Source organism: Dryas octopetala, chromosome 9 (assembly GCF_963921425.1).
Source record: "Dryas octopetala chromosome 9, drDryOcto1.1, whole genome shotgun sequence".
NCBI classification, from domain to species: domain Eukaryota; kingdom Viridiplantae; phylum Streptophyta; class Magnoliopsida; order Rosales; family Rosaceae; genus Dryas; species Dryas octopetala.
The window spans coordinates 12,994,781-13,017,310 of NC_141374.1; the positions used below are offsets into that span (position 1 = coordinate 12,994,781).

The 22,530-nt window shown below is 35.9% G+C and overlaps 5 protein-coding genes and 1 non-coding gene across 10 annotated transcripts; 3 read left to right on the forward strand and 3 right to left on the reverse strand.

Annotated features, from left to right (window-relative positions):
- The first annotated feature begins 179 nt into the window (after window positions 1-179).
- On the forward strand, window positions 180-261 carry TRNAS-UGA (transfer RNA serine (anticodon UGA)). Its single transcript has one exon. It is a non-coding gene; the product is annotated as a tRNA-Ser (tRNA).
- Window positions 213-3,134, reverse strand: LOC147274296 (RING/U-box superfamily protein). Its single transcript, XM_086227923.1, has 3 exons — window positions 2,772-3,134; window positions 2,519-2,604; window positions 213-1,097 (listed from the first exon to the last, which is right to left on the reverse strand). Exons 1-3 carry the CDS (start codon window positions 3,015-3,017, stop codon window positions 659-661), a joined length of 771 nt encoding a protein of 256 aa, XP_086084049.1. The 5' UTR covers window positions 3,018-3,134; the 3' UTR covers window positions 213-658.
- A 3,619-nt stretch (window positions 3,135-6,753) lies between these two features.
- Window positions 6,754-9,337, reverse strand: LOC147274297 (Translation elongation factor EF1B/ribosomal protein S6 family protein). Its single transcript, XM_086257235.1, has 2 exons — window positions 8,867-9,337; window positions 6,754-7,164 (listed from the first exon to the last, which is right to left on the reverse strand). Exons 1-2 carry the CDS (start codon window positions 9,254-9,256, stop codon window positions 6,925-6,927), a joined length of 630 nt encoding a protein of 209 aa, XP_086113361.1. The 5' UTR covers window positions 9,257-9,337; the 3' UTR covers window positions 6,754-6,924.
- An 895-nt stretch (window positions 9,338-10,232) lies between these two features.
- RPN12A (regulatory particle non-ATPase 12A) lies at window positions 10,233-13,059 on the forward strand. The gene is made up of 6 exons (XM_086257478.1): window positions 10,233-10,416; window positions 10,816-10,894; window positions 11,128-11,230; window positions 11,638-11,901; window positions 12,194-12,305; window positions 12,708-13,059. Exons 1-6 carry the CDS (start codon window positions 10,312-10,314, stop codon window positions 12,846-12,848), a joined length of 804 nt encoding a protein of 267 aa, XP_086113604.1. The 5' UTR covers window positions 10,233-10,311; the 3' UTR covers window positions 12,849-13,059.
- A 1,035-nt stretch (window positions 13,060-14,094) lies between these two features.
- On the forward strand, window positions 14,095-17,422 carry LOC147274299 (protein ABIL2-like). 5 transcript variants are annotated; one of them, XM_086257475.1, is made up of 10 exons: window positions 14,095-14,165; window positions 14,809-14,934; window positions 15,270-15,352; window positions 15,506-15,656; window positions 15,893-15,992; window positions 16,135-16,215; window positions 16,351-16,432; window positions 16,524-16,600; window positions 16,737-16,837; window positions 17,041-17,422. In XM_086257475.1, the coding sequence occupies exons 2-10, from the start codon at window positions 14,830-14,832 to the stop codon at window positions 17,212-17,214; spliced, it is 954 nt and encodes a 317-aa protein (XP_086113601.1). In that variant the 5' UTR covers window positions 14,095-14,165; window positions 14,809-14,829; the 3' UTR covers window positions 17,215-17,422. The 5 variants fall into 5 exon arrangements, with proteins under 5 accessions (XP_086113601.1, XP_086113599.1, XP_086113598.1 ...); XM_086257473.1 differs by lacking the exon at window positions 14,095-14,165 and adding an exon at window positions 14,172-14,341 and having other exon boundaries at window positions 14,812-14,934; XM_086257472.1 differs by lacking the exon at window positions 14,095-14,165 and adding an exon at window positions 14,172-14,339.
- A 220-nt stretch (window positions 17,423-17,642) lies between these two features.
- LOC147274300 (uncharacterized) lies at window positions 17,643-22,433 on the reverse strand. The gene is made up of 14 exons (XM_086228446.1): window positions 22,329-22,433; window positions 22,024-22,234; window positions 21,864-21,911; window positions 21,424-21,504; window positions 21,052-21,149; window positions 20,579-20,822; window positions 20,346-20,443; window positions 19,963-20,203; window positions 19,350-19,447; window positions 19,028-19,163; window positions 18,819-18,941; window positions 18,422-18,673; window positions 18,255-18,310; window positions 17,643-17,822 (listed from the first exon to the last, which is right to left on the reverse strand). The coding sequence occupies exons 1-14, from the start codon at window positions 22,431-22,433 to the stop codon at window positions 17,643-17,645; spliced, it is 1,971 nt and encodes a 656-aa protein (XP_086084572.1).
- Between the last annotated feature and the right edge of the window lie 97 nt (window positions 22,434-22,530).

The following is a 22,530-nucleotide window of genomic DNA, read 5'->3' on the forward strand; positions in this document are numbered from 1 at the left end:
GCACTATTGATGTCACACTTGTGGGTCTTCTTTTTTATTTTTTTCTCTATACAAACCAATCAAAGATTTGTACACTATTGTATAAAAAGTTATGCAAGAAGCAATATTAGTAGAGTTAGTATAAAGAAATTCTGGTGGTATTGGTTTATAAAGTTAACTTCAACTTTCCATAACATGAGGTCGATATGTCCGAGTGGTTAAGGAGACAGACTTGAAATCTGTTGGGCTTCGCCCGCGCAGGTTCGAACCCTGCTGTCGACGCTTTTTCAATTTTACCCTTTTTCCTAACCCAATATAATTATGCCATGAACTTCCACTGCGAAAAAGTACTTCAAATTACATTTATTTCTCCTTAAGTTTTTGATAATTGATGATTAAACACCTCCATTGAGGTTTCAGAAAAATACATGCTGACCTTCTCTCCCATATTCCCTAAGCAATATAAATAACAGGCCTCTCTTTTATCTATCTAGTTGTTGACAAAAATGAACTTTTTAAAATGATCGAAAAGAACAATTTTTATGAGACATGTGAATATATTTTATGTGTCTATTTTTTTATTACGTAAAGTTCAGAGATGAGAGAGATAAACACATTTGAGTATAAATGCTCTCTTATCTTTAGTTGTTGAAGAAATTAAGAAAGGTTATTAATGGTATCATGAATCATGTATTTGGATATGTATAGTAACTGAGTCTCCCAAATCTTGATTGCTACAATACCCAGATAACCTACCTGCTGAGTCGTCCCTTAAAATTGCACCACTCACACTTGATGACCCTTCAATGGGTGTTGTTGTACTATCTGAAACAGCATTAACGTCCAATTGTTGTTGTTGGTGTGGTTGTTCCAAAACAATCCCAGGACTGTGGTGAGAGATTATTGTGCTATGGTTCTGGGGTGGTACTACTGGCTCGGACTGCACAGGACTATTATTATCAAGTTTGGTAATGGGAATTACTGAGCATCTACACAGTGGGCAAGTTGTGTTGTTGTGCAGCCAGTGATGTATGCAATCGATGTGAAACACGTGTCTGCACGATAGCACCTGCAGTAACTCCTCTTCCATTTCGAACTCTCCCAAGCAAACACAACATCTGCCACAATTTTTTTGTGAGCTTTGTTAAGCATAACCCAATTAGCATAATTAAGACCATACAATTAATTAATTAATTAAAGTGCCAAAATATAGAAGCTGTAGATGGGAGAGTTGTGATGACGATTTCAGTGTTCAATATTATCCACTTTGAAGGAAAAGCTAAGTAATTATTTTCCTGAAGAATCTTAGAAAAGCACTTTTTGTGTCCTCCAGAGATGTCATTTCACATTTATTCTACTTCCTTATCGCTCTCTCTTTCTCAAAAGCACTTTCGAGAAAATAGTGTATGTTATGAGAGATTCTAAACTCACATGTGTAAACAGTTCAAATGATGTTCTACCCCTTGATGGCCATAACTGGTGGGGAGAGAGACAGAATAAAAATGCATGACTATAGGAGAATTTCAAGGATATATATGTCCTAATTTTAGGAGAATTTACCTAATATATAAAAAATCACTGATTTTCTTTTCTGGGTTGTTTGGACTTAGTTCAAACTGAACCGAGAAGGGCAAGAATCAAACTTTTAAAATATATACAATGACATGGTTAAATATTATGCTATATAGTAAATAAGTAAATATAGTGAAATTGATCAAAAATTCACTAAAATGATATAGCTAAATTTAATATTTACTATGCTATTACTATATTCTCCAAAATATAGTAAAAAATATAACATTTACTTTTGAGAAACTCAGAAAATTAGTGAATCCCATAATCTGAAATATATGAACAAAGAAAGATATAAAAAAGCATGTGAAATAAATTTATTGGCTGTTGGAATGAAGGGTCCCACGGAGAGAGAGAAAAGGAATTCTAGGTGGGATAAAATGTTGCAGCAAGCCAGCAAGCCAGCAAGAGGCATTGAGTGTTGGCCAGCTAATATGGGCTGATGCCCATTTCAAATTTTGGCGATTTTTGGGCTGCAACCAATGGCTCTTTGGGCTCATATTAAAGATATTTAAATATTTGAGTATTAACATAATAATATTTGAATATATTTAATATTGAGCTCAGATTAGTAAATAACCAACCAATGTATAGCATTTAACAAATAACCATCGAACATGCTTTTATAAGGAATAATTAAATGCTTTACCACTTGAACTAGAAGTTCCTGTTGGATTTTCTTTTTGAGTGGTCAATCTCAAGAGTCAAGATATAGTTGGTGGAAGTGTATTGGCTTTTCAACTTCAAGATGTGATATTTGTATATTACACACTAATGCAGTAATGCACTATCTAGCTAGGTACATGCCACTTGTTGCAGGGTATGATTGAATTAATATGGACCGCATTAACTAATGTCTCCAATATTACAAAGACCCCAAATAACCAATTTCGTTTGTAGTGTCAAATCTGATCCAATTAATGGGCAATCAAATTTTCAATGATCAGTAGAAGAAGTTAAAACTTACTGGGAATCTTTTTTCCTTAGTTCTTCATCAAATAGAATTATGTGAAGCTTCTCTTTGAGCTCCCCGTTCAAACCCACTGGACAAGCCTAGACATTTATGATATGAAAAGAAAATAAAAGGAATTAGCTAGATCGTAAATTTAAATCAAGTAACTGGATTAATGTTTGCTTTGCTTGTCTGCATGCATGTTATATATATATATATATATATATATATGCATGTGTGTATGAGAGAAAGAGAGAGAGAGACTTACAGAGGAAACATAAGTGGTAGCTGCAGCATGATTAATATTATGACTTCCTGGAAGAATTGGTGGAGAAGATGAAAGAGAGGAAGCCCTTCTTTTGAGGTAGAACAAGTAGAACAAGAGGAAGAGAATGATGGAAAAAAGGATGGGAATGGAGAATATGAAGGCCTGGTAAAGTTTGAGTTGGAGTGCTTGAGGATAAAGGTGAGAAGTACTGGCCATGCTTGGAGTAGTCTGATCAGGAACACCCATCTCTCTATCGAAGCTTAATTGCTTCTAATCTAAAACCAGGACAGATTATATGATTAGGCCTATTAGCTGACGATGGATGTAAGTATATAGGAGAAGTAGAAATGGCTTGTTGGGTGTATTTATATTGGAGAGAGGTTGTGGACTTATAATTGTGGTGGGATTGATTTATTCAAGTATTAAAGTATTAGAGATATTTTACTTTTCATACCAAAAAGGTAGAGGCTTATATAGTATATATATATGTATAGAGAGAGAGAGAGTGAGAGAGAGAGAGAGAGAGAGGTACAAAGATCATGTTGAGTGTATTTATGGACATTATACACTCCAACACAATTGTTTGTTGAAAACAAAGTAATCAAATTATTTTATTGAGAAATGCTCTTTTATAAAATAGTTTGACAGATTATGTTAGATTGAATTAATTATTTGGTAACATAAAAAAACAATATTATATTATATGGACATCACTTTCACATTAATGATAATTGTTAGAATAAATTACACTTAAGACAAAGAAAAAAAAAAAGCTTAAGCAGTTAGAATGTGATCCAACAATTATTCAATATTTTAACATTTCCCTTCACATCTTTTTATCACTAAATTTTACAAATAGAATTTTGAAATTGCAATTGCAAATATTTGAACTTAGAATTTCTTTCAAACTCGCAATTTTTTTTCATTTACATCTTTGCTTCTCTTATCTCTCATTTTTCTTCCTCCCTACGTCTTTCTAAAATTAAATATCAAAAACCATTACTACACAGAAATACAGGATAGTACGTACCCAACATTTCCTCTACAATTCTAAATTTTTTTTTTTTATGTGAATTTTTCTTTTTTGGTGTGTTCCTTTTGGCTTGAGGGAGGGTAGGGAGAGAGGTACATGATGATTGCTATTAGATTCGGGAAAGGACACTTTATATAACTTTGTTGATTAATATAATAGGAACCATCAATACTACATCAAAGAAAAAAAGAAAATCAAACAAAAAACCCAGAGCAATAGCTTTTGAGATCAAATTTACATGATGGTATATATTCCTTCTTTCAAGTTTCAATGATGGGGCACACACCAATTAAGCACTAAGGCCCAGTTATATATATCCACTGTAAAAGCATGGACCCAAACATCATCATATATACATAAAAAATGCTGAATTCAATTTTTTTAATTGATCCAAATTTTTACCGAGTTGGGTGTAAGTTTTGGTTTAGGTCAAGAAAGACCATAGATGCATTGCTCTTAACTAATTAAGCTGTTCAGACCAAAAAAAAAAAAAAACTAATTAAGCTGTTGGTCGATCTGATCTGATATCCATGTTTGGCAGGTAAGTCGATGGCCTAACAAACCTATAAAGAGGTACAAGCATACATATAGGGTTAGCAAGGTGGTTTGTCTTGACTTCAACTAATTGACACCTCTCTACCTTATACAGATATTTTTGTGCTCATGATAACGAGCATTATATATAATTAGGCCTGCATGTTCACCAATGGACATCAAGTTTGTTGGTGTGTTAACATGTCAATTCAACATAGTTAGGAATTGTGTTTGATACACACAATTACTAACTATGTTATATATATATATTAAGTTATACATATTAAGTAATATTTTTTTTGGCCATATTAAGTAATATATATTAATTAGGTCTACACATGAAGGGCTCATTGGGGCCAAATCTTTTCTATAGAGTAATATATTTTGTAAACAAAGAACTTATTCTTGTAAATGAATGGAAGAATTCTTTCCCTTTCAAGTTGTTTAGACCTTCTTTATTATCTCATGACTAGCTAAGAAATAAAAGAAGAATTCTTTCTTTCATGCACTAAACTAAAGTGATGTTGGTGCTTTGACCTTTTCATCATTACATATAAAGATTTGAGCAACATAACAGCACTAAAGCATAGAAAGCATCACTAAAGCATGGCATCCTCTAATGTCAAACGACTCAAACCTAAGATCTTACCTGGTGAGATCAAGTTTAAGCCATAATATGACAAAGAAAAAAGAGAGGGGGTGAGAAACACAAAGCTAATTACCTATAAATATGAGAATACGAAGTAATTTACTTTTTATTTTTTTGAGAAATGAAAGTTGGAAATATGGAAAAAGAATAAGACTCGAAGAGATAGATAGCAAGTTTTGGAGAAAATATTTTGCATACGATGAGTGTATACAATATTTTCTCTCAACTATTATTTCAGATGCTGATCATGTGACCAATTATTATAAATAGGCTGTAGATAAATTTCTAAGTTCTCGAAAGTAGACCATAAAGAAGCAAATAAAAACTTGGAGAGATTTTTTTATTTTTTTTCCTTTCTGCTCTAACTTCTTTTATCGAAGAAAAATTGCCTAAGCAGCAACACCAAATTTTATAGCTGCAGAAAATGGGTTGGTAGTTACAAATCTGTGCTGCGGGGAGCTGTTCGAGCATGTTTAAAAGATATGAAATCCAAAGTGCAAAGCATCCAGTATTCCCATGTACGAAAAAACCCAAGTCATTCTTCATAATTCATCCACTCATCTAAGCATGACCAAAAAGAAAAAAGAAGAAAAATAAAGAATCTTGGTCTACAGGATTTCAGAACAACTTTTGTAACTCATCACTTTTCTCTACTCTATTTTTTTAATGCATTTCACATTTATTGTATGATCTCATTTTGTGCAACTTGTCCTTTTTTATGCTTTTCTAGGATGCAATTTGAGTAGGGGGGTGTCCCTTGATTGAATTGAGGAGATTTTACCGTATGTGGTGGATCATGAAGAAAGCTCTCTCTCACAAAGTGGATTGAAGATCAGATCTTTTGCTGCAGCACAATCAGATTATCTAGCTCTTAAAAAAAGTCCATGTCTGTTTCACACTTTTGTTTTCACTGAGTAAAGTGATCTTACTTTAGTTCTCAGTAATCTTTTAGCAGCTGTGGAATCTGCATGTACAAATCAAAAGAATGACTCCAACCTTTGTAAGACGGCGGCTTGGATCCAGATCCTCTCCTATTCTTGAGAATTTTCGGCTTTTAATCTTAAGTGTCTATTTGAAATTTAAAAGGTTATAATGTGTTTTCAAGTTTTAGGTATAAGTTTTATTATTATACCTAAAAAAAATGGAAGAACCCTTAAAATTTTAATAGACGACTTAGAATAGAAACCGAAGATTGTGAAGACAAGAAGATGATCTAAATTCCACGAGAGTGTGACTGTGTCATGCTTGCTTAATTATCACTGACAAAGGTTGATACCATAATCTCCCATGATTAAGTGCAAGTAATTTTTAATTAGTGCTCTCCAAGAATGACAGGTTAATTACTCAATGGCTATGATGAGGGAGATGAAAACGATGGAATGCTTTTGAGACGTTTAATATTGCTGCTGGGGTATGATTGTAGTGTCCTCTGTCATGGTGGATAATGACCAAACTTTAGAAAACCATAGAATATGATAATTAATGAATTAAATATGGTTTTGGCTTCAATTTTTGTGGAAAAAGCAAACTCCCACCCTTGAGATTGTGCAGTCTGCTGTGTTAAAAAGGCATTTTGAACAATGAAACGAACCTAGGAGAACAATACATATATTCTATTGATGCAGAAGTTGGAGTTAATGATTTTATGACCTCCTCACCTGATTCAACTTCTAAATCCAGAATGTAATGCCTATCCATATAGGCATATATCATGCTTGTTTATAAGTAGGTGTTACAGGACATGCTCACACTCAATTGCAAGTCCATTCTAGAAACTGCAGATTTTTTCTTTGGTCATTCATCCAAATATGTTACAATACAAACTGAATAACCTGAACCTCAATAACAAAGGAAAGAATGAAGGATTCAAAACATATGACATTACCATGTAACTTTTTCTTTCCTGTCTTCCTCTCAGAGAAAAGATTTAAACTAAACTAGTACTTCCTCTTCCTTATTTTGAAACTCATTGATCGGATGACATTGTCATCGGCTTTCAGATTCTCTTCAAGTACCTCGATAGACTCGGGTTTTGTGAAGTAGGTAAAGAGTAGGTAGATACCGTCTAGGTAAGTGTTAGACTCCCCAGCTTTGTTTTTCTTCAAGATGCCATAGGCTAGTGGAATGACCCCTCTATTGAAGACCTCCACATACATGCCACCCCCGGCTATAAGCAACTGTGAAAAACAGACTATCAGCAAAAACCTTGTAACCAACTAAACTTCCAAGTTTCTTAACCTCATTATGAAACTTCAAGCTGCTTCAAGCAAAATTTCATGATTTGCATTTAAACTTGCCTTCCTCGTCTCCATAGACATGATTGTTCTATTTCATTTCAGATAAGTTGTAACACAGTGGATAAGAGCATGCTCTAACAAAAAGATTTCTGACCATGCGTCAAACCTCATCTTCTTTCAGATAAGTTCTTACATGGTTAATAAAATCACGAAGCAATCCTCACCCTAGTAAAATCACGATGGTTTATAACTATGACTAGAAGTCTCCTTCAATATGAAACTTCAATTACATCATGATTAGACCAATAGAAAATCCTCACCCTAGTTCTTCAGATCTTCATAGCTAAAAAATATGGGTTAAAAAGCATGGATAGAGTGTGAAACTTATATTGAGGAAAGGAGTAAAATATGGCATAACAAGTCAAATAATGTAAAAATCTGGCATGTCTTAACATTAGGAGATATTTGGGTGACCCACTGGAGTGATACAATCCCACTGAGGACCCAGCTTTTCAAGACCACAGCATTAAAAGAAATTAAGAAAATAAGTTGAAATAGACCGCTCAATGACATGATCTTCACTCTACTAGAACCCCATCCCATGCAAATATGCAATAGATCTTTTTCTTCAAATGCTCAAGGAGAAATATTTCATTGCATTTCCAAACATTAAACATAGCATGGAATTTAAAGATTGCTTTTCGTGGAAAGCAGCAACAAAATATAAATAGGATGATAAATTTTATTAGCTTACCACTATTCCTAAAGATCTAACAATTACTTTTATACTGTAACATATGATATACTGGGTACACTTATACCTCCAACTAGATTATAAGAGATGTTCATCACACGAAACAAGCAAGAGGGTGACTATAAGTTATGTCCAAAAGATTCAGAAAATCCATAGCTCCCAAGCTACAAAGACAAAGACTGGCACATGTGCCAATACAACAATTGAGGTGTCCGATAGGGAACTTTTCACTAAATACAATTAAAACTAGGGACCAAAAGACAGTTTTCCGAGAATAGGTGCTATTAAGTCTGAAATTTAAATTAACAAATGAACCCTGTGGCCTGTTCAAAAACTATTAAAGTTTGAGGATTCAAAATTTATTAGGGAAGTAACATCTTCACAAATAGCACTCTAATAAAGAAAATCATTTCGTAATTCAAAGTAAGCTTGTTAAATCAAAATATCTGTGTCCGAAATCCTTAAGAATATATTGCACCAGATACTCTCTGCTGTCACAAACCTTCAGTTCTTATTACACACTTCTTCCTCTTCAGACAGATGAGGTGGACATAAACAGAGACTAGTGAAGCAGTTTCACTTTGGCAAAAGGACCAACTACATTACACCAACTTTAAGGCCAAGCCAGTGTTGTGCTTCACTGGGATGTTTCCATTTTAGTGCCGTGCCTAAATGACCATGTGCATGTATTATACATTATGTAGAGTCATTCTATTCAAACCAAAATTATTTTTTGTTCAGTCATCTACTCAAAACCTCAACCCAACACATTCCTCACTTCTGCTAAAATTTTCTCAGCCACCAAACAGATTACAAAGCAAAATTGAAGGAAATAGATAAAACCCAGTTTTTTAAAAACAAAAGTGATCAAATTTAAAACCCTTTTACCTCCTCGTACTTCTGGGTAAGAGCGAGTCTTTCATCCTCCGACATGTCGGGTCTGAGAACCGCCATGGTCTCGTACTGTCGGAGCCCCGGTGGGCACGGGGGCTCCTCCTTCTCCTCCACGGCTGTTAAACCCGACCCGGGTGGGGAAGTCGGGTCGTCCTCTGAATTGAACCCGCCCTCGAAGAACGAGCCCGAGAACTCCAATGATTGGACATTGACGGTTAGGCCCGAAGCAGGGCCGGGTCTGGTTCGGCAAAGAAGAGGCTTTGAGCTTGTGTGAGTGAAGGAGAGGGTCTGGGGTAGAGATGGAATTTGGGAAAGAGAATTGGGGCAAAATGGGAAATTTGAAGGAGGGGTTAGAGTTGAAATGAGTGAAGAAGTGGAAGCCATTGTTTGAAGCTCTGTTTGGAATAACAGAAGGCTTTTGGTCAGTGTGTCTCAGTGGATATTGATAAGGGACGAAGGACTGGAGGAGAGGACAACGAAATAGAAACGACTTGTCGTAGTTGATGTCGAATAGTAGGATAAGTCGTTTGTTTTCGGCTTTTCGCCAAAGTGGGTTGGGGTCCAAGTCCAAGCCCAACCACCGAGCATGGGCCATAAGATTTAAGGCGCTTCTAAAGAAATCCTACAGTTTTCTTTCTCCGCCTCCTAAAAACCTTCTCTCTTAATTTGACAATTTCACCCTCACTTCCCTAAAAAAAATAAATCAAAACCCATACAACCCCCACACGGAGTAATTTATGTTATAACACGTGTATATTAATTAAAACTATGACCTAAAAATATAAATTTGTCGTTCACCAGTGTTATAACATGTCACACCAAAAACATACCATGGTGGGGTTACAGTCATCCGTTGTTCACCCGTGGTGGAGTTACAGCCACGCCAAAAATTTTCACCCCCACACAACACCATCCTCCCTCCCACCCACTCACCTCGCCATCGGTCGAAAATACCTCCTTTCCTCTCTCATTCTCTTTCCCTTTCTCTTTCTCTATATATTCCCTTATTTGTCCCTCACTCTCCGACCTGGGAGCAAGGGGAGGTCGTGTGAGTATATAGATTGCCTTTCTTCGGATCAAAGAGACGGAGGCGATGCTGACCGGCGGTGAGGCCGGTGGGTGGGAAGGACAAAGGAGGTTGGTGTTGTGTGGGAGTCTGTTTGGGTATTTGTTTTTTCTTTTTTTATAATTGAGGGTAAAATTGGCAAAATTCAAAGAAATTTATTTAAGTGAGGTGAGGTAAGAAAACGGTGTGGTTTTTTAGAAGCCCAACAACAAGATTAAACCCAGAGGCCCAAGCCCAACCTAGACTCGATCCCATAAAAACGATTTCTTCTTGTATAGGAAGCAAAGAGTGAGAGAAACTCAGAGAAGCAAACCAAACAAAGCAAAAGCAATCAGAGGAAGAAGAAGAGAGGCAAAGCACAGGACGACGAGAAATGGATCCAAAGCTGACGGAGGTGGCACAGCTCTTCGAGCGATTGAAAGCGGCATCCGTACGAAACGATTCCGATACCTGTGAGAAACTCCTTTCCCAGCTCAAGGTACTTAGCAATCTCTAAAACCCTAATTTCTCGCCCGAATTTAAGATTCTGAGCTGCTCCTGTACATGCTTTAGTAACTATCATTCTGTTCTTCTTTTGCTTAATGCAAAATTGGAGATTCTTGTATGCTGCGGCGATGTGATTAGGTTTTTGGATCAATCAGCGAGATGTTTTAGTCTTTTGCTGTTTATTCTTTAAATTGCTTCAAGAACTGATACATTTTGTATTTGGTGCATTAACGTGTTGTTGTTGTTGGGTTACAAGTCATCTTGGTTGTTATGCTTACAGGAAATAAAATTTAGCCCATAGAAATTTGAGTGAAGGCATTATTAAGATATTTGCTGGTTTATATGTGAAAATATATAGATTCTGATGTTGGTCTTGGCTGTTTGTTTGCAGGTCAAGCTGACTGAATTCAGAAGCCTGCCGCCATTGTTCGAAGAGACACCTAACGCGGTGCATGAATTAACATTAGCAAGTAACATTTTTGACCCAAATATGTTGCTTTCTTATTTTTCTGTTGATGCATTCCTTAGAATTCTTTTTATGTTTCACCGTATGAAATATTGGTTTTATAGTTCATTGTGTTGCCTAAGTATATTTTACCAAAAGAGTGTGCTAGTTTCATCATTATTTATGGATGTAGTCGTTTTCATTACTTTAATCCCAATTACCTCCTCTTTGAATTTTTTTCTGTTTGAGAACTTTCAGGGGATATATATGAGTATGCCGTTATTCTTAGTGTGAAGATTGAAGATCAGGATGCATTCGAGAGGGATTTCTGTCAGTTGAAATCCTATTACACAGATGCTCGGTAACTTTTGAAGCCTTTAAGCTATCTACGTTTCACCCTCTACTTGTTATCGAAAAAAAGTTTCGCCCTCTACTGCAAAAATAGAGGCACCTACTATGAATATGCTAAGCAGAAGCCAAATTTGTTCAAATGAACACACACACACAGACACACACAAGCATTCATAAAGATATATGTATCTGCTGCCCTGACACAAATTCTCCCATATATTATTTGGCTTTAGATTTAATTTTTGAAGTAAATAGAACATGTAATTTGAAACACATCTGCTGCTGCTGGAGCTTCTGTTGACACTTTCTCTCTATGCTGTTATTATTCTGTTTATCTTATATCAATTGCTTGGTGTTTTTTGTTTATAATTTTTATTTAGAAGGATTGTTGATGAATTTACATTTCTTTTGGAGCAGTAACCGTCTTCCACCATCCTCTCAAGAGTACCCAATTTTAGGTCTCAACCTGTTGAGACTCCTTGTCCAGAATAGAATTGCTGAATTCCATACTGAACTGGAACTGCTTCCATCATCTGCTTTGGAGAACACTTGCATTAAGCATGCTGTGGAATTGGAGCAATCCTTTATGGAGGGGGCTTACAACCGTGTATTGAGTGCTCGGCAGACAGTGCCACATGAGACTTATGTTTATTTTATGGATCTCCTGGCAAAAACAGTCAGGTAATTTATTTAACTTTAATATGTGATTAAACTTGAATGAATGACAACAGTTGTTTAAAACCAATGACAAAAAATGTAAATGAGGGAATTTGGAAGTTGTTTGAAAAAAAAGAAAAAAGAATCCCCTTTATTTGCAGTTCAGTTTCCATTTCTAGGAATATGTAGATGGTGTGATCCCATCATCTTCATATTCTTGTGTTGTTTAGTTCTTCAAATCATATGTTTGCTTCCATTTATAAAATGAACGCCTTTTATTGGGTTCTTATTGGTTGATTTGTTCTGTCACTTATAGAGATGAGATAGCTGGATGCAGCGAGAAGGCATATGATTCTCTCTCGATTAAGGATGCACAGGAAATGTTGCTGTTCTCTTCTGACCGTGAACTTTTGGCATATGTCAATGAGGTAACCTTCTCAGTAACATATGTAATTTTTTTTTAAAAAAATCCAAATTGACTGAACTGCTTCAGAGGAGTTGGACTTCTGTTTTCACAATCACACAGCAAATTAGGAATGACTGTAGTGTTCTGGCAGTAATGAATATAAATACCCTTGAAAATGTCATGGGTGGGAAAGGCACCATGTAGAAGTTTCAAATTATTTGAATGATCCGCTTGCCCAAGTCGTGATCTTGGACCTGTGGATATTTGAACTAGGAAAATGATTGCCTCAAGGGCTTTGTTTTTGAGTATAAATGAAATATAAACTATATCTATAGCATGAAGGAACCAGTCCCACCAGCACTAGAAATACGCCGCCTTTCTCCAATGGTTGTACAATGTTTAAGACTCTGTTCCTTGAATACAGGATCATCCAGAGTGGGAAGTAAAGAATGGCTCCGTCTTTTTCCAGAAGGCAAAGGAGTCTGCACCCTGCAAGGAGATACCTTCTCTGCAGCTCATCAACCAAACGCTCAGTTATGCGAGAGAGTTGGAGCGGATTGTGTAAAGAAAACTGCTGCATGTGGTTGTTTGTTTTGTTATTCACAACACCCAACAACTGTCGCTGATACTGTTACTTCAAAAATCATCTTCTCGATTTAGTATGAACTCAAAATTGTTCTACTTTGTATTTTAATTTGGCCACTTTGGTGGCAATATTTTTTGTTAGCATTCATGTTCTAAGCATTGAGGGTTTAATACTTTTTAATTATCTAGAATGTTTCTGTCCAATACTTATCAGTTGGAAAAAGAAAAAGAAAAAGAAAAAACCCTATTAAGCTCATTGACATGCTAAGACAAGTTATGAATAATCATTCATGTCAAGCATTTAATAAGCCAATTTACTGCTTGAATCATTGCCTAAGATATCAAGTCTTTGTTTGGGATGTCGTATTGAACTAGATTGGACTATACTTAATTGTAAGATACTAGACTATATTATTGGCAAAACATTGTGCTGGACTGTATCATAACTATGCTTAAATCGTCCGAAGAGCCTTAAAAGCTTTGCACCTAACAATTCAGTACAGTTTAGAGTGATCTCTACGGTATAGTCCAATAGGGAGTAGCTACAATGTGGTCAATTGCCACAGTGAATCACTGAATCCAATGCTCAAAAACTTGAATAGGACCTTTCACCCTTTGTCTATCCAATGCAGGTTTGATTTGATGGCCATTTGTGTGCCCATCAGTCCCATTTTCAATGTCATATAAATCCAACGGTCTGATGTCGAACCCTCAACTGCCATATGATTGAATGTCTTGTTGGTATTTTCTGGTTGCGTTTGGACATATGCCCTTCTACATTCACCCTCTCCTTCTACCAAAATAAATGCAGTAATAGTGATTTGCTCATAAACACATGAAGTCAAAGGGCTAAGTAGTTGGCTCGTAAAGGTAGGACATCATAGATTGAACCACTGGATTAAATGTTTATGAGCTAATCACCTAATAAAGCATGACCTATTTACACCATATAACTTTCTGCACTCAAGTTAGCAAACATCTAAATATCTAATTGACTCTTTCCCTTGTGTAAGTAAAGATCAAATTCAAGACCCACTTTCTTCCTATCAACTTGCTGGTCCCAGGTTTTAAAATAATCATACCACGACATGGATGACAAGTGGCTTGTTTTTAATGAACTTATTGGACTTTTCCCACTTTCAAAGGAACCCATATTAACCAGTCCAACCAAAATAATTAGTGACCCAGATGGTGTTATTTTGCTTTCAAGAATATGTGATCTGATAAAAGATGGTTTCCAAGTGATGCTATCACTTTTTTACATGCACTTCTATAGAGGGGACCTGATTGAAAAGTTGTCAGTATCTTCTTCTATTCTTTATGCTGAGAGTTTCTTGTCAACAAAAGACATACTATTCCAGGAATGAGGACCAATTAATTTTCTTTTGCTCTTCTTAACACTTGGGCTGCTTATTTAGAGTATTGAGTTTGAGTGGGAACTGAGTTTTGGATTGCAGCTGAGCGCACCCAGGTGTGTGCTCTTTACCTCAAAACTTGTAGTTGGTTCTGTATTGAACCATTCTCTGTTTGTTTGAACAGGAAACTTTGAATGCTTTGCACGTTATGCTTTTTGGTTAGGCTATGTTCTTAGAGAATTTTGAGACTAGTAAAATTCTGTGATAGTTGCAGAGTTATTATAAACTTCTCTTACAATCTATCCTTTGATTTATGAATGATATATGCAGAATTGAAGTTTTTATCTACCATTTCTTTGTTTTCTTTACAAGAAAAGAAGCCCTCTTGTTTTCAGTAAAGCATCATGGTTTTTCTGGTTCAAAATGATTTTCACAACAAACAGAAATCTGGGAATTAACATCTGAGTTTTCTATTACCAGATGATTTTTGCTTTTCATATTAGCATGGCTTTGTTTTTCTGGTTTGAGGGGTTAAGGCAGGTCTAACTGATTCCAGAAGCTTTCTTTTCTGTAAAAATGTTGTAGGAGGCAAAAAGAATATCCAATATGCAGAGGATGACTTCTTCCTCTTCAGTTTCTACCCCAAAAGAAGCTTCTCACCATGAAGAACTTTTCATGCAGCAGAGGGTGCTCTTTTCAGAGAATCTGAATGTGTGTCTCTCATCTAATCATTTATCTTAATGTTTTAGAGTTGGAAGGCAATTCACCATCAAGTGTCTATTTATTTAATGGGTATACAAAGTCTAATCCATATAGAAATCAATGTTTTACTTATTCTATGATGTTTGTCATAAGTCATAACTCATATACAAAAGAATGTAGGATTGAGGAAAATACCCAATTTTCTGGTGTTTATCTACCAAATAAATGATGGTATTATTTTTGAAGTGTAATGATTAATCATTCACTTCCAGAAAAGTATATAACATTATGAGATGGTTTTTAATTCAGTCACAAAAATTTTCTGAATTCATTTGGGAATTTAGGAATTGAAGAATCTGAGGAAACAGCTGTACTCAGCAGCTGAATATTTCGAAAAATCTTACAGCAAAGAGGACCAAAAACAATTGTGAGTTAGATTTTTTTGTCCCCTTTTATGTACTCAGTGTTTATTCTAGACAAAATTGCAATATATTGAGACTTGAGAGATGGGATATTATTGTTCCCTTGTAACTTTTTCCTATATCATACTAAGCTCTTAAATTTTGATTCTATAAAATAGAGTAGTGGAGACCTTGAAAGATTATGTCATCAAAGCAGTTATCAATACTGTGGATCACTTGGGTTCAATGGCATACAAGGTCAATGGATTTATGGATGAACAAGTCAGAGAAGTTTCAGAAACTGAGCATGGGCTCTCTTGCATTGAACAGGTAGAGTCCTTCAGTTCTCTTCCCTATGACCTTGTGTAGTTATAAGTTCAATAAGGATGGTGAGGACAGTCTTACCTTCTCCAATTCAACACAACACGGGACTACTTTCTGCATACTACATTTAACATAATATTTAATTTATTATCAACTAGGCTAGTTAAGAATTTTAGAATGGCAGGAGTTTGGACAGATTCCTCTTTTAACTTTTAACTCATTCCATTTTTCGGCAATCCCAGCGACTGAAGACGTGCCATGGCTTCATCGATCAAGGGGGCTTTGTCCAACACTCGTTACCCATAAAATTTCCTAAGCACTATAAGCGATACATCATTCCAGGCAAATTATGCTCTTATCTTCTTTTTATCACATTGACATCATATTGGTACTCTTTGAAGTTTCCTTTCTATAATTACATTCTTGAGCTTGATTGAAAAGAAAAATATAGGTTATAATTTACTTGGTTTCATTTTGTGTTCAGTTGGAGCAACCATGGATGCTGTTGGCCAGTCTGCAATGGTATATCAAAGTGCTGAAGAGGATTTGCTTGAGATTAATACTGGTATTCATTTCATTCTTACCATTGTATTTATTATGAGAAGATAATGGAATTTGAGACTACAAACCTCATTTCTGCTACCTTAACACCTCAACAATTGATGAGGTAGCTTGCAATTGTTTATATCTGTTGTTCAAGTTACTAGGGAAAAGCTGATGATTTGTTTATCTGAATATTTTGCTGAAGCAACAACTAGGGAGACCTCTCCAACAATTGTCAGGTAAATGTTATGAACACAATGTTTTTCAACATAATTGCCAACTTATTTTGAGTTTGAACTTCACATAGTCTGTGCTGTATTTCTGATGCAGTTCAGAGTATTCTGCATTACACTCTCCACAGTCTTCACCCGGAGCGTTGCAGTTCCCAAGATTTGCATCCAAACATGGTTTGTATAAATGTGTTTTACATTTTTTCAATATACAAAAATTATTCCTGACCTTAATATGTTGGTGGGATTTTGTTGGATATGCTATAATTTTCATGCAATTATTTATTTTGATTTTTTTCCCCCATAAAATCAGAGAAACTAGCAGTCTCACCCAATCGGTTTCCACTTGGACGTTGTGGCACTGTTGTCAAGAGATCAGTCACTATGAACTGTTCTTCTAGTGTTAAACAGAGGGTAAGCACTGCCAACTGCAGAATGTTGAATAATGAAGTACGAATTTGGATCATCTCCTTGTCTTAGCAATCCTTGGTTTCTAATCTATGAATTAAAACATCTCCTATAATTCTCTCATCTTTTTTAGGATTTAATAGTAAAACTCAAAATAAAATACTACATATGCTATGAAATTAAGAACAGACATTCTATTATATTTGCAGTACCCATCAGATCCGCGGACAAGGAGATCCGTTTCATTGTCTCTTCATGGTGAAAGAGACAGGACTAAAGATACTGAACAGCATTTGGGCAAAAATAGACGTCTCAAGGCTTTGCTCAGCTTGCGCAAGTCTAGAAAGGATGCCGTATTGTACAAATATTTGGATGAGAATTGAGAGAACAAAACAGAAAGAGGTAGAGGCCTATCAGAATTTCAGTTTACTCCTTCAGGCTTTTGTTGTCCTTGCTACCAAGTTTTAAATCATTGGTTTCTTTATATTTCATTTATGGAATTTTATGTGATGTTATATAAAAACTGCTCGTTAGTCATTATCCAACCCTATAAAATCATTTCACTTCTGATGATCATGAAACTCAAGACAATTGATCAGAGTGAACATAGTGTATTGGGTTGCTATTTCATTAGGCAGTCATTCTTTTTGTCTTTTGCAAAGGAGTTCCTCAAAATGGAAGTGTCACTCTTGCATGAGACAATGTCTAGTTATCTATAGTAGAGGCCATTCGTGTTAACCCACTCGGTAAACAAAGATTCACCACAAGCTATCGCAAAACACATTCAAAGGAAATTGCCAGGTAATGTTGTTTAAAACCCAAGATCAAAACTTGGGCAGTCTTTCATTTCCCTTGAACAAGTAAGCTCCTCAGAACTACTTTTTTTCTCATCAGCAGCATCATGAGAAGCACCAAAACTCGAACTTGATTTGTCACAAAAATATGCTTTGTCATGATCTCTAGTGTCAGCTTCCACATGGTCTGAAAAAAGCTGCTTGAAACAATTGCAAACACAATACATTGATAAAAGCTACAAATTTTACAGATAGATTGGTGCTATAAGAGTACAATGCATTGTAAAATAAATAAGAGCTATGCAACATGTGCTGTTTGCATAAAAATCATGAAATATAACAGTGGTCAGGTGAAACATTGTATAAGGTCCTGTGCCATAGCAGGGTTCTAGATATACTTTAGTGATATAAATTCTTTATGGATTGGGTTCGATTACATAAATCCAAACTTCTTGGTTTTATGTTCTTAAATGGTCTGACCGCAGCCAGCAGGTTTAGCCTGGTTGCTTATGCAGTTTATTTGGTGGCTAATAAGGATCTGAATGTGAAAGAGGCAGAGTAATCCAAAATTAATAGTACAATCAGAAAAGTGGCAATACATAGATACAATGGGTAATAACAGTCTAGACCTGGTGGGAGTTTCCGGTGTCGATTTCCTCAGTTAACTCACTACCACTGGATATTGCTGCATAGTCCAAATTAGATTGGATTTCCACAGTCAAATTCTGAGAAACTAATTTCAGACAATATAGAAGTAAATGCTGATGCAAGTATGAAAAATTCTTATAGAACTTGCCTTTGAAAGACATAAGATCAGGGGGATTTTCAGTGTCTATTTTTCTGCTTGGTTCTATATTTTCAACTGATCTATGATGTGGTTGCAAAGATTGTGATGGTTGACCATCTTCAGAGATATCCAATGTTATAGCATCTGAAACTTGAGATCCCTTGTTGGAAGAAACTGGTCTTGCCGTGCTGTTATCAGCATGACCTACAACTTTGATCTCCTGAGCCATAGGTTTTTGGAGAATGGACAAAATCTGATTTGCTGCACAGATGAAGCAGATAAATCAATCAGCAATGCATTAAGATCTAAATAAAAACACCGCACGTACACACATCAAAATTCCCCATCCCACTCCCGGGACCAAAAAGGTTGTTGTATGTGATTTACCAAGTAACGCTAGACTCACCATCACGTAAAGGCTTGTTTGTAGGGACTCTCCTGCTTGATTTTGTTTCCTCTACACTGTAATTGTTAAGATTTGAGTCTGGAGCTTTTTTGAAACAAGCTATGTTGTGAGATTTTCCTTCACCTTCAGGCCAAAACGAATGCAGGAGGCAAGATCAAGAGCTTCACAAGCATTGATGTCTAAATTAGCATATTAGAACAGCACCATACCTCTAGCAGTTTCACATGGTCTACCAATCTCTACCAAATATTTTGGAAGCTCAAACGTACATCCTGTTCTTATATCTTCTGATAAACTGACATACTTACTGCTCAGCTTGGTTTTATCTTCACTAAGTAATGTAACCTGACATATATACAATGATTCACAAGTCAAAAGCTAATTTGAATTCATCAGTCGACAAAAACGACATGACTTCGGAAAGCTTATGTGATCTCATGCGAGGCACGGATGTGGCATGTGACAGATGCAACAGAAATGGCCCATGGATATGAAAGCAACATCTGTGACAAGGGAGCTCAAGATAACAACCTGCTTACGGTAAGAACCAGAAAAGGCAAGTCTGAGGATGCCACCGTGGTACTTTTTGGCCTTTTGAGTAATCTGAGTGGTGTATAGAGCATGCCACTCTGCATTTTAGAGAATATAAGTGCAATAGGTATCATAATGGAATAATTCTCACAAAACCAAGGGTATCCTTATATGCAAAGTGCAATCGTCATCCTACTATGAGGTTATAGCCTTATAGGTATCCAAACTGTCCCAGCATAATGTCAGTTGATCTCTTCCACTATATGATCTCAACTTGTTAATTCTTAATTTGGAACACATACGCTAATTCAAACTATGAACGACATCAAAACCATATCCTTTACTTTTAGGTCAGAAGGCATTGAATTCAAGACTTAGCTTCTGGTGATGAGCATCTACAAGTTGATTATTTCCAAGATCTGATATTTAAGTATAAAGCAACATTTAAGCAATGAATTGTCATGAAGCTCGAAAACAAGATGTCAGGACTACAGCAAGGTGGAAACCTCTAAATCAGTTAGAAGAAATAGAAAGAAAGATCTAGTAGATAACAACCATGAAAATTGCTTAAAAAAAAAGCGCCAAACAATATATATATATATATCACACTAACCTTTTACATCAAAATTATCGACTATAAGACAATCATCTTCTCCATGCGATTTCCCTGTTTTCTGAACATGGCAATCGGTTCGTTGAAAATTCAAATCGACTGGAGCTTCATGATTTCCTTCAGGTTCACCAATGTCAACCAAATGAGCATCAAATGTAAATGATTCACCAGATCTTATATCTTCATCTTTTTTGAGGAACTTGGTATCTAAGAGTTTCCTAGTTGCATCAAACAGCATGGCCTGAACAGGATCAAAGATGGAACTGTAAGCATCAAGTTCCTCAAAACCAAACTTTTGCAATCAAATATATCATACAGTGTTGGGTGTGAGATCAACAAACAAGATTACATTGTGAAAACATCTAAAGTTTCATAATATATACCTGCATCCCAAGGGAGCCACAAATTTTGATCTGTAAGAAACCATCATGGTACTTTTTGGCCTTTTGAGTTAATTGTGTAGTGTACAGGACCTTCCATTCTAAATTTGAAAAAGGGAAAGAAAGAAAAAAAGTCAACCTGGGACCAAATGGGGGAAAACATAAAAGAAAATTAAGCAGTCACATTCAGAGAATGCAATATATTATAGGGGAAAAATATTATTTCACTTACTAACCTTTTCCAGCAGCTTTATCAGAATTAACACCATTCCGCTGTCCATGCTTTATTCCTGCTTCCCCAACAACATTACGCTTATGTTCTTTGAAATGAAAATCAGTCACGGGTTTATGATCTCCTTCACATTCTCCAATTTCAACCAAATGACTATCAAATGCAATTGATTCACCGGATCTTATCACTTCATCTTTCTTAAGGAACCTGCTATCTAAGTGTTTCCTGCTTGCATCCAACAGTATTATCTGAACAGACACAGAAAAGGTAAATCCTGAGCATCAATTTTTCTTTTATGGTAAATCTATTTGCAATTACTTACATAATTAAGGAGCGACTTAAGAATTTATGTAAGAGAAGGAAAATAAATACAGATCGATAACAAAAAAAAGATGGTTGAATTGTCAGTTATTGAGATCAACAAATAAGAAGATGGCACTTGTGAAGAAGAATAGAAGGATAGTAGGATAAGTCAACCTGCCTTCCATGAGCCCCAGAAGTTGCAAGTTGTAAGAAACCATCATGATACTTCTTGGCCTTTTGAGTTAGTTGTGTGGTGTACAGAACCTGCCATTCTACAATGTAAAGGGTGTGACAGTGAAAAACAACTTTAACTGGGGGGATTTAAAGAACAGAATACAGTGGATCCTCAGAGAAACCGTGACACTATAATCAAATTAACACATCTGACAAATGTGAAGCAACAACTCCCAGATAAAAAAAAAAAAAAAAAAAAGTATAAGACTTGTAAACAGCTGCCTGAGTAGAACTTGCAAAATCCTATAATGCTTCATCATTTTAAAGTTAAAAACTTCTTTTATTTAAAGAGCTGCCAATTCACAAACTAACCTGTTTTGCTACTTTTCATCGTTTCTGGACTACTCTGTGCTGCACCATATTTGTGTAACTGTCCTTCCTTCTTCTTAAACTCTGAAATGTAAAAAACACTTACACGTGTGCCCGGCTATATACACTCAAACGTAAAACCACAATAATGTTACACATGTTGCCATGGATTATAGATATGTGGGGAATGGGGACACTTGAACAAGCTTACGCAATAGCTGTGCTTGTAGCAGAATTAATATCAATGATAAAGATGCAGACAAACTAGACACGTTAAACCCATTTCGGAACTTAGAATGATTCGTCAATGTATGCCCCTTTCATGAAAATTCCTAATATCCTTATGCTAATTGCCCTAAACCAGTTGGCAAAGAAACGCAAACAATCACTTTGTAATTAATTGCTATATGAAATGAGATAATATATAGAGGCATTACACTAACCTCTAATAATCTTTTGCGACGGACTCAGATTCAGCTGTGGCTTATTCCCTGTAGAAAATCACAAAGTCGGTGACTGAAAACCTAGGAAGCGAAAGATATATAATGCATTAATGCTAGGTTATTGAACTAAGCTGAGTTGAGGTAGCAACAGAAACTGAACTATTCACAAACGGTTTCGCCCGTTTCTCATTGAATTTCATATCTTTGCCTTGAGAATTGAAACCAGGTATAGGCTTGTGATCTCCTCCAGCAGCTTCGTTCACGTCAACAAGAAAAGCATTGAATGTGAGTGTCTCGCCGCAGCTAACCGCTTCGTCTTTCTTCAAGATCCTGCACTCCAAGAGCTTCTCACAGTCGTCGTACAGCAGCATCTGTACATCAGAATCCGAAATTACATTCAAAACAAAAACGAAACTTGAAGTAAATTTCGGTTTAATTTGAAACTTGTGAGTCAAATTGAAATACCTTATTTGTGGAGGTGTGGAGCTCTAAGAAACCGTCTTGGTAAACCTTGCGCTTCTGCTTCATGTGCTTGGTGTAGGTGACGCTCCATCGCTTCATTTCCGCCATTGACGTCTCGCTCTGAGTCTCTGAGAGCGACCACGAAGAATCAAAAAGATGTTCCAAGTTTTTTTCTTTTTTTTTGGCGGGACTAATATCTTAAAAT

Bases quoted from the DNA above. Each gene is read 5' to 3' on its own strand.
- LOC147274299 (XM_086257475.1), top strand. From the start codon at position 14,830: ATGCAGAGGATGACTTCTTCCTCTTCAGTTTCTACCCCAAAAGAAGCT. The intron at 15,657-15,892 runs GTAGAGTCCTTC...CGGCAATCCCAG, and splicing joins GGCTCTCTTGCATTGAACAG to CGACTGAAGACGTGCCATGG. The intron at 16,433-16,523 runs GTAAATGTTATG...TTTCTGATGCAG, and splicing joins ACCTCTCCAACAATTGTCAG to TTCAGAGTATTCTGCATTAC.
- LOC147274300 (XM_086228446.1), bottom strand. From the start codon at position 22,433: ATGGCGGAAATGAAGCGATGGAGCGTCACCTACACCAAGCACATGAAG. The intron at 22,235-22,328 runs GTATTTCAATTT...TCTGATGTACAG, and splicing joins TCCACACCTCCACAAATAAG to ATGCTGCTGTACGACGACTG. The intron at 20,204-20,345 runs GTATATATTATG...GATCCTGTTCAG, and splicing joins GTGGCTCCCTTGGGATGCAG to GCCATGCTGTTTGATGCAAC.
- LOC147274296 (XM_086227923.1), bottom strand. From the start codon at position 3,017: ATGGGTGTTCCTGATCAGACTACTCCAAGCATGGCCAGTACTTCTCAC. The intron at 2,605-2,771 runs GTAAGTCTCTCT...ATAAATGTCTAG, and splicing joins CTACCACTTATGTTTCCTCT to GCTTGTCCAGTGGGTTTGAA. The intron at 1,098-2,518 runs GTAAGTTTTAAC...AAATTGTGGCAG, and splicing joins CTAAGGAAAAAAGATTCCCA to ATGTTGTGTTTGCTTGGGAG.
- RPN12A (XM_086257478.1), top strand. From the start codon at position 10,312: ATGGATCCAAAGCTGACGGAGGTGGCACAGCTCTTCGAGCGATTGAAA. The intron at 11,231-11,637 runs GTAACTTTTGAA...CTTTTGGAGCAG, and splicing joins TCCTATTACACAGATGCTCG to TAACCGTCTTCCACCATCCT. The intron at 12,306-12,707 runs GTAACCTTCTCA...CCTTGAATACAG, and splicing joins TTTTGGCATATGTCAATGAG to GATCATCCAGAGTGGGAAGT.
- LOC147274297 (XM_086257235.1), bottom strand. From the start codon at position 9,256: ATGGCTTCCACTTCTTCACTCATTTCAACTCTAACCCCTCCTTCAAAT. The intron at 7,165-8,866 runs GTAAAAGGGTTT...TGTTTTTCACAG, and splicing joins TTACCCAGAAGTACGAGGAG to TTGCTTATAGCCGGGGGTGG.